General features: G+C 29.2%; 1 protein-coding gene across 1 annotated transcript in view; it reads left to right on the top strand.

Annotated features, from left to right (window-relative positions):
- The window catches only part of LOC105626978 (thyrotropin-releasing hormone-degrading ectoenzyme-like), a 16,491-nt gene extending 7,238 nt beyond the window's left edge, over positions 1-9,253 (top strand). The window contains exons 4-17 of the mRNA XM_012208265.1: positions 959-1,358; positions 1,820-1,975; positions 2,371-2,685; positions 3,624-3,804; positions 4,352-4,505; positions 5,054-5,135; positions 5,548-5,722; positions 5,837-6,023; positions 6,547-6,824; positions 7,330-7,508; positions 8,069-8,236; positions 8,543-8,683; positions 8,755-8,836; positions 9,089-9,253. Of these exons, the coding sequence (XP_012063655.1) occupies positions 959-1,358; positions 1,820-1,975; positions 2,371-2,685; positions 3,624-3,804; positions 4,352-4,505; positions 5,054-5,135; positions 5,548-5,722; positions 5,837-6,023; positions 6,547-6,824; positions 7,330-7,508; positions 8,069-8,236; positions 8,543-8,683; positions 8,755-8,836; positions 9,089-9,253 (2,663 nt within the window). The remainder of the gene's footprint in view (positions 1-958; positions 1,359-1,819; positions 1,976-2,370; positions 2,686-3,623; positions 3,805-4,351; positions 4,506-5,053; positions 5,136-5,547; positions 5,723-5,836; positions 6,024-6,546; positions 6,825-7,329; positions 7,509-8,068; positions 8,237-8,542; positions 8,684-8,754; positions 8,837-9,088) is intronic.
- The last annotated feature ends 1,280 nt before the right edge of the window (positions 9,254-10,533 follow it).

Genomic DNA, 10,533 nt, shown 5'->3' with positions numbered 1-10,533 from the left:
CTGTAAAAACATTTCTGTAAAAAACATACGCCGAAATCAAATTTTCAGTTTTGAAATGCAATCGTGAATAGAATTAGAGTAATAATATCATATATTAAATTGACGAGCAATTTAATAATTTTTAATGCTAATAAGAATCATAGATGTTAATAATTTGATGTTAATTTAAGCATTTTTACTGTAAATAATTTAATTAATTTTCTTCAAAAAAAATGTTACATAGATTCTCTATCCATTAATATTCCTTATCTAAATTATTTTCTGCTTTTTTTGGATTGTAATAAACAAAAAATATTTTAGTTGGCATACGATAAATAAATGATATTAATTAATTAAATAAATGAAAAATAGATAAAGATATAATCTTAAATAGTTCGATTTACTTATTCAATTTAATTCGGCTCATAATGATTAACCAATTGTCTTAAATTATATAAATACGTGCACAGAAGTTTATAAGTGTTGTACTTAAGACTTGTGTTCATTAAATTTGGATCGTAATCTATGTCATGAATGCGATTGCTGCTTGTTTTTATTTGGATTATAATTTGCATCATGAATAACTCGTAAATCGTCATTATAAGGCAACGAATTAATGCACGGTTTAACAAAACAAGCAAGTTTTTGGTGAAATAATGCGCGATAAGACAACGACTAGTTTGCAGCTGTGACAATATCTAATATAATAGCGTGCATGTGTCAATTGTATAACGTTCGTAATAAATTTTAAAATAAAAAAGAGAAATAACTTTATTCTTTATGTTTTAAATGTTTTACGTAATTGAGCTGATTAAATCCAGTTTCATTTTTTAATACGTGTAAAAAGTAATATAATTAAACGATTATTATTTGAAATTTCCGCAAAACTCTTGTTACTTTTAAAGAATATTAAATAAAGAAAGAAAAAAATTACATAATTGATTGTGTTTAATGCCGGACAACCATCTGTTCAACGCAGATGCCACTACTTTGGCTCCTACTATGATGTCTTCGCAATTGGAAAATCAGGATACAACACACATCGTTGTGACGGAGTATCCCTCGGGAAATGCAATCGTTTCGGGCAATGAAACTTTTTCTTTGACAAACGAAAATTTGTCAGTGCCCGAGGAGAAAATCGCGGAGTCTACAAACGCTACGATTGGATTAGTAACTTCTATTATGATAACTTCCAGTAATGAAAGTATAACTGATGTGGAGATTCAGCGATACGAAGTGGATGCTAATAATGGATTATATGTGATATATCCGGCTGTCGCCATGAGTCCAGGAATATACAACTTGGAGATCGATTATGAGATTCTATTTGATGGCAAAGCGATTTATTCGACGAGCTATAGCGAATCTAGCGAAGGAAAGTAAGTTTTTCTATATGATTATAGTGAAAAAAATTAATTAACTAATTGTCGATTGCACAAGAGTTAAAATATATCTTGCAAAAGATACAGCTATTTATCTAAGCAAAAAGTATTTCGGAACATTTCAGATATATTGCTGCAACATTAGAACGTTAAATACTTACTGGGAATATTAATTAAATTTTTTGAAAATTATAAAAAAGTTGTCTATAAGTTTATTATTTTAAAAATATGTTATTAACATATTCTAATAATATAAAAAATTATAAAAACATATTTTTATACATGATGTCTTTTTTCTTTTTTTCTGATTTATATTAAAACTTTTATTGTTTTAGAATATTTAATATTAATTCTCTAAATATAAATTAAAAAAAATTTCTTCAAATATTTTTGTGTTTTTAATTTAGATATTTTAAAAAATATGTCTATTTTTGGGGTGATTATATATATATTTTTAGATCGTTAATCGGGACGCGGTTAAAACCTGTACGAGCTTCGCATCTTTTGCCTATCTTCGACGATGTGAAACTCAAGGCTATTTTTTCAGCGTCCGTGGTACATCCACGCGAAGCGAGAGTTCTGTCAAACATGCCTCTCAATATTTCCAAAGACATGTAAGTATTTCATACTGTTAATTACAGCTGTGTCAACGTTTACATGCCTACAAGATCCATATCACTTATGAATAGCGAAACTGTCCAGTTCTACAGCTATTATTTTTCCAACTATGTTTTCTTTAGAGAAAATATAATGAAAAACTTACAAACAAATTTTTCATTTTTCAAATTTTTAATTTTTTGTTTTAAATTAAAAATTACTTCTAAAAGATACCAAAATTATAGGACATTAAAGAAAGAATTTTTTCATTAAAATATAAATTTGATTCTATCAGCGCAATGAATTGTAATGACATTTCTCGTACCATTAGTTTTCTATATTTTTTTTCATGTGAACGATTTTTAGGCGTTTAAATTAATCACTAATTAGTGTGTAATCTGTATCTTTCAAGATCGGATGATCGAGTGATCGACATCTTCACCGATACTCCGTTGCTCTCGCCTTACAATCTGGCTTTCATAATGGGCGAAATAGAGTCGGTGGGCGAGACGAAAATAGGATTTGATAACGCGACAGAGGTGACTTTTTGGGGCGATCCCAAGAAGAGACGATCACGGGGAATTTATCTTCTCGACAAACTCGACCAAATTGTTGTACATTTGAATGACATGTTCTTGATGCCTTATCCGCTTCCGAAATTAGATATCGTTGCATTACCGTCGCGAATCGTCGATAACGCCGGAAGCCCGGGATTGATATCATTGAAGTAAGAAAGCTCACAGCGTTATATTTCATCTACAAGAGAATAATTAGTTTACTATGAAATTATCTCGATGGAAAAATTACAATTATTTTATAAATTTTAAAGATATAATAAAATTTCATTTTTAAGTGCATTGATTTTCAATACCAATAATGTTCAATATCCAAGTTTTTTCGCATTAAATATTTTATTATTATTCTATTAAGTGATCCAATCAGCAAAATGTAGTGACTCAATTAGCAATTTATCTAGAAATTGCTAGTAAATTCGATTAAAATATAGCATTAACTTCGCATTAAGTTTGTATTTTGCTGACAAAGCTAACATAATGTGAGCGCAAATTGTCAACGAAAACCGAGTTTTAGTTGGTTCTTACCATCAATTTACTGTCAGATTGTCAACAAGGTTTAGCTAACAATTTGTTTTCATATTTTGTCAACAGATTTTATTATATATCTGCCATTAATTTGCTGACATCATTGAATATAACAGAATTTGCATGAAATTTGAAATGCCTTTTTGTCGATAAACTTTGTAGCCTTTGACAAAATTTGTTTTCAACAAATTTGGCTGACTGGAATAAAACAAAGAGAATTAAAACAAAAGAATTAAAAACAAAAAAAATTTTATAATTATAAATTTTATAAAAAGAATTTTATAATATATACAAATTTATGCTTAGTTGACGCGATTTGATATCATATTTTTTTGATACCATATTTTTTTATAGCAAATGTATATGAAAATAATATTTTTATTTCGCACAATAACTATTTTGATGGGTGCGGACACATAGAATTTATTTTTATCTTTTTTTTAAAAAGATAATTTTTATAGTGATCTTTTTATAGATTTTTATAGATTTTTATAGAGACTCCATTATACTCTTTCGATCGCTCTATGTTCGATGTCGCGTTATATCAAGTTAAATTGTTTTCAAGGCAATCGCTCTTCTACGCCGCAGATCGATCTCCCATGGTTACGAAGACAGACGCGTTAAGTGCTCTGATAAGCCTGATAGGAGAACAATGGTTGGGCGGCGTTGTGAATATGAAGAATTGGACGGACATTTGGCTATTTGAAGGCTCAACTCTCTATTTGAGACACGAGATGATTGAGAAGGCATATAATTGGAATAATATTTGCGATATCCATTAACTGTAAAAGTACATACCGACGTTCGACGAACAACATTTTATATTGAAATATATGTTAAAAATATATATATATATATAAATATATTGAAATATATATTAAATTATATTAAAATTATGTACTTTTAAAGTTAATATTAAATTCTATGTTAATTATTTTAAAAAGGTAAAAAATAATTAGATAAAATAATTTGATTCATATGGTACAAAATTGTTAAGCTTTTTTAATTAAAGAGTATTCAAACATAATTTTTAAAATTTTTCATATGAAAGTGTATAGAAAAACCAAATTTTTTTATATAGAAAAAAAGGTTTGACTTTTTAATTTTACGACTGTTTATATAGTTTTTATTTATATTAATATTAAAAATTATTTTCTTGTATTTTTATTAATTTAGTTTTCAGTTTATGTCCATGTCACTTTTTCAAAATAATTGATTTACACTTGACAATTTAAATAAGGATAGTCTTCTCTCGCCGAAAAAAGCAAAGTTTTTATGAAATTCTATTTTCAGATAGATTCATCATTGAGTTCCAATCTTGCCTTTCTTGCCAACGTGCAATGGGAAGCCATGGAAGAAGATAGTTACAGTGTCTCAAGGCCGCTGCAATTGAACGTCAATCCTACTAATTTGGATTTTTCAGATCGCAATATTAGACATAAGAAAGGTAAAGACCGAAACAGTTTATCAAACTGTTTCTTTTTTTATGCTTATGATATTTTCAAGTATTAATATCTTATTCCTCCTAGTTGAATACTGGTCAACATTGATTTATTTTATTTTCAATATTAACAATAATTGCATACTTGAAATGAAACTGTGATTATTTGATTTTAATATTTATATCTTACATAAAGATGTTCACAAATATTATAAATAAATATCAAATACTTGAACTTATTATTATTATTAATATCTATATATTAATTTTTATAATTATTAAAAATTTGCATTGCATATTTTAACATTATATAATTACATAGCCAATTTAAGAGTTTATGTTGCTTTTCAACATATTTTTTGACTTCTTGTCTTTTTCCTATAATTTTTTAAATCACATTCAATAACTATTTAAATCACTGTATATTTTTGAGCATGCAAACAAAATATTGTCAAATAGTCTCAGCTTCATTCGAAAGGCAGTATCGACTATTATACGCTCTTGTAACGCTGCATAATATAATTCTGCATTCTGACTTCTATTGCTTCTTGTAGGTGCATGTTTGATTCGCATGTTGCATGGCGTGATAAACGATACCGCCTTTAGGAATGGCTACCGGAAATTCATAGCAAGGTGGTGGGTATATCATCGTCATATATTATCGTCGATTTATTCTTCAACTGGGTCATCGTTCGTTCATTAATCGCGCGATTCCGGCATCGACGTTTATATCACTCGCTCGTGCATGATTTAGTCGAAATGATAATCGACGCGTTTTACAGCGAGTTATCCTGTCGGCTTTATGGTAATGCCAGTCGTTGAATGTCACGAGCTGTCGACTATTATTCCTCATGCTTCTTTATCGGCCTCGTTACATAAGTGCATCTATCATCGATATACATATTGCGTTGAATCGCACAAACGTACAAAGTTATACAATCTTGTCGCGTGATATATACAAGTTAAGGAATGCATGAACAATAATACTCTATTTTTCGTTGTAGAAAAATAATAAAATTATTGTAAATTATTGTTTAAAATGTTTTAGGAATTATTCGACAGCGAACGTTGACGATTTCTGGGAAGCGATGGCGGAAGAAGTTATCGGTTTACCCATGGGAATTACGTTACCCGAAGCGATGAACTCTTGGATTTCACATCGTGGATATCCGATTGTCAGCGTTATGAGGCAATATAAGGAAGGCACTGCTATTATTCAACAGGTATGCGATCTTAAACATTACGAAATTGCATATTTAATTTTCTGAAATAAAAGTATTATAATTTATATCGATATGCTTCTCGATTATGTATTTACTATCAACTATATTGCACAGCAAAAATTTACATATGACCAATCAACCGACGTTCAACCGACGTGGTACGTACCGCTTGATTATATTAACAAAACGAGCAATGATTGGTCATCTCCGACAAAGATGTGGTTGCATTCCGAAACGGAAATGGTGGTGCATAACATTGGCGCTCAAGATTCGTGGATTGTATTCAATGTGAATAAAACAGGTTAGCTAAACAAATATTTTTCTTAAAAATGTCCTTAAAATCTCAATTATAAAAAATTGAGACATTTTTATCTGGATTAGTAAAACATTTTTTATCTACACCATTTTGTACGAAACGTTTTTATATTTTTTAATTTATGAATAATTTTTAATGAAAAAAATAAAACATCAAGTTAAAGCTGAAATAAGAGTTATATTTTAAATACAATTATTAATAGTGAGACAGGAAATTGGATTTATCTAGTTTCTCGTAGATATTTATAGATAAGCATTTTTACGTTATCTAGTAAAATAAAAAATATTTGTTTTATTTTTTATTATCATTAATTTTTTTATTTATAATCTTTTTTCAATTATTCTTAATATGTCATAACACAATTATTTTACAAATAATTTTTGTAACTTGTATTCATGCAGAAAATTACTTCTTGTTAGAGAATAACACGTTAATCTTAATATTCTCCAATTTAATATGAAATTACGAAATGGGATGCAAATGACCTCTATCGTTAATTGCTTTCAAGGTTATTATCGTGTGCACTATGACGAGGAAAATTGGAAACTCTTGATACATGCCCTCGAGGAAAATCACGAAATCCTTCCGGCAGAAACCAGAGCGTCGCTCATCGACGATGTGCTTGGACTCGCCGCGGTCGGCTTGACGAAATACGCGACCGCTTTCGACTTTATTAAATATATGCAAATCAAGGAAAGGCATTACGCTCCTTGGGGTACTCTAATGCGTCATCTGTTGAAGTTGAACGGTCTTCTTTATGAAACATCTGGCTTTAGCGCCTTTCAGGTAGCATACTTATTTAAAAAAAACAAACATTGAAAGAATATATCAGTTTAAAAACATTTTTTTAACATTGGGGGATAACATGTTTATATTTAATTAATATTTAGGAAGTCATTTAGTTTTATGTTCGATAAACATTTGATAAAAAAAATAATGTCTAGTGTAAAGATAAAGTTATAGTATATAATTAAGAATAATTAAATAAGTTAATTATTAATTAAGTTAATTATTAATTAAGAACAATTTAATCAAATAAATGCTTTACGAACATATTTAATATAACAATAATTTATGTTGAAAAAAATATTCTAAAAAATTTAAAAGAAATTTATATTTAATATTATATAATTATATTTTTATTATTAAAAACACAAAGCAATGACAGGTCTAAATGTCTAAAATTTAAAAAATCTGAAAGTTTAAATTTAAATTAAAAAAATAATAGTTTAAACAAATTATTACTAAACAGTAATGTTATTAAATAACTTAACGAATGTATCGTTTACAGGAATTTACATTAAGATTTACTTCAAAATTGTACGCAGACGTGGGGTGGAAAGTCGATGAGGGATCGCGATTAACTTTGACCACTCTCACGATAGCGTGCGCGTTTGAAAATGCGGAATGTCTCGACTGGGCCAGGAATCATTTTGCAAAACTGAAGGATCATTCCGATGCAGATGAAGTGTAAGATCGATAAAAATAATTTTTCATTTGATTTTTTACTTACATTTGAACATCTTTTAAACATGATGATGTTTTTTCTACTTCTAACTAAAATTTCACGAAATAGATTAGAACCTTGACAATGTTATATATTTTTAAACATGTCTGTCTTTCTAAGATTGAAAATTGCACTTTTATTTATAATATCAATAATAGAAGAGTATTATCTAAATCATTAATTTATGAAATTAAATATGTAATCTGATAAAAATACATGCTATAATGTTTTTTCTTTTGCTACGTTTCAATAGTTACATTGAAATATGCATGTCATTTTAATTCGTATGCAACACAGAATATTTGATAACAATGTAGTCATAAAAAAATTTTGTAATAAAATGCTTAAAAATAATATTAATTTTTATTTATACAAATACTAATCTTAATGCGCATCGTTTTGCGTACATTGTAAAGAAAACAAATTTATGATGATATTTTTGATAATAATTTGTATTTCTGAAAGGATGATCTCATTTTAATATTTTACGGTTTATTTTGAAAATAAAACTTTGATCGTTTAGTGTACCGGCATATGCACGTGAAGTGCTGTATTGTACGATTGCACGATACGGCACGCGAAATGAGTGGAATTACTTTGTTGAAAGGGTAAATTCCACTGCAGATCGAGATGAAAAGAATCGCCTTCTATCAGCGTTTGCATGTTTCCAGACGCCATGGATTCTGCAATTGTAAGTAAAAATTGTTAGTAATAAATAATATAAAAATTAATAAATTTTTATTATCTACCTAATTTCTATCTACATAATTGTAAGTAAATCATTTCATTTTAGAGTTAATTTATTTTCTAATATTCTATTTAGAACGTGCAAGATATTTAATACAGAAATAAAAAAATATAAAAAAGATGTTCAATAAAATTTTAAATAAGAAGAAAAAGATTTCTTATTAATTAAAGTATAAATCTATTAATGTATTAATTTAAAAAAATATATATATACATTTGACAATATATAATTCATGTTAATATATGTTAGAATACTTAGCGAGATTCTTGAAGGAAAGATGTACGATGAAGACGAGATGCAAAGGATCTTACGAAGTTTTCCGCAAAACCCGGTTGCTGCGCAAATCGCCTATAAGTTCGTGCAAAATAATTGGCAGGTTATCGTCACGAGGTACTTTGCAACCTTCTTATCTCTTCGTTAAACTTATAAGCAGATTACGATGTGCTCTCATGTCTGTTTAGATTCTCTAAATCTCGTCCGATCTTAAAAGCTTTTGCACTAGCGATGACAAACGGCTTGATCAGCGAGGAAGACTTTGAAGACGTAAGTGTAATTTTACGCATAAAAATAATAATTCATGCTGGAGCAATAAACAAATAAGATAATAAATAATAAAAAATTAATAATTAATATAAAATAATTTTATGGAAAATATATATAATATTTATTTTTATGCCAGTCAAATCTTTTGTTTTTCATTTCTTCATAATGATTTGTCGATAATATCTCGAAGAAGAACACAAATCTTTTCGAATATTATATAAAGTGCAATTTTAATGTTGTTTGATTCTTTAGTTTCAAACATTCAGCGAGGATAATCTCGAAAGCATAAAGATCGTAGGATATACTATGGCGATGGTCGAGGCACATGCTAAATTCGCGATAAAGTGGTTAAAGGAATCCTTACCGGAAGTGCAGGAGTGGCTAGCTGCGAACAATTCTACGGAGACATTGGTGTGAATATATTTGTGAGATCTATCGAGTACAATAGGACAAGGAAAACGTCCCGTAATTATCGATTCACTTTCGTATTGCGGCAGTCGACACACTTGGCATTCGCACGCGAAAATAACTGCGAGAACTTTTCTACGACAACAAGTTTTATTTCTCCGTATGCTTTTGTTAAGCATGATTACAAAACCAAGCAACAAGAATCTCGTTCTTACATCGTGTAGCCTTAGAACGACGATCTTTAATATAATTACTTAGTAAGTACATATTTAACAAACGATATACATAATAATCGTATCTAACGATGATAATTATTATTTCAATGTTTACCGTAAATTCTCCGTTCTCATTCATGTTAATGGCGCTATATTACTATACGGTACACTCGATTATAACATACTATGTTATCGTTTTACAATAATCTATCTGTACCGTTTTTTATTCTTTTCGTTTTATATTCTTTAGCCTAACTCGTTAAATGCATTTAGTGCGGTATTCGCAAGCTATCAAATACGCAGTTCAAGGGAGCGATGATTTATCGTCGGTCGAAGATCGTTAGAGACCAAAACTACCCGGTATCGAAATCGAAGTCTTATAGACACTGCAAAGACTTACCGTTCTTTGCGTATGTCGAAATCCTCCAAAAATCGAAATGAGTTAAAATTGTGGAACTGCACAGCGCCGATTTTTTATACTTCGGCGATATTCAATCCATTTTTTACAATGCATTTAGCTAAATGCGATTTTTCCTACATTGTATCTGCATGATACACATTTACAAATACGCAAGTTTAACGCTAAATGCAGCCTATTTTTTTATTTGACGTTAATATTGAGTAACATATTCTCACACTTGGAAAACTGCAAAAACATTACGAATTAAGACCATGACACACAAAAAAACTTAAATAGTAAAACATAAGCAGTAAAGGAATCAATATATTGAGTACTACTTGTTATATACTGTTGTAACCTCACAGTCTCTAATATGATTAGCCAATTCGCTTATTAATGATTTAATACTTCAATTTTTGTGTGTGCCATGACCATTAGACAATCGTATTTAATGTTTAACTATGGCTGCATAGTTTTCATTTTATGTTTGCATTATGCGAGAATCGTAATGAACTCAGCGCATTTGGCACTAAATGCGCATTCATCTGTTTACAAATAAAGTTTCTCGATATACGAGAATTATAAAAAAAATGTTTTTATTTCCGGTCTTTCATATGTGCGCGCGCGCGCGCGTGCGTGTGTGTGTTTTTTGTGTGTATGTCACGCATGTGTGT

This window comes from Atta cephalotes, assembly GCF_000143395.1.
Source record: "Atta cephalotes unplaced genomic scaffold scaffold00007, whole genome shotgun sequence".
Taxonomy (NCBI): Eukaryota; Metazoa; Arthropoda; class Insecta; order Hymenoptera; family Formicidae; genus Atta; species Atta cephalotes.
This window is presented reverse-complemented; position numbering and strand designations above follow the sequence as displayed.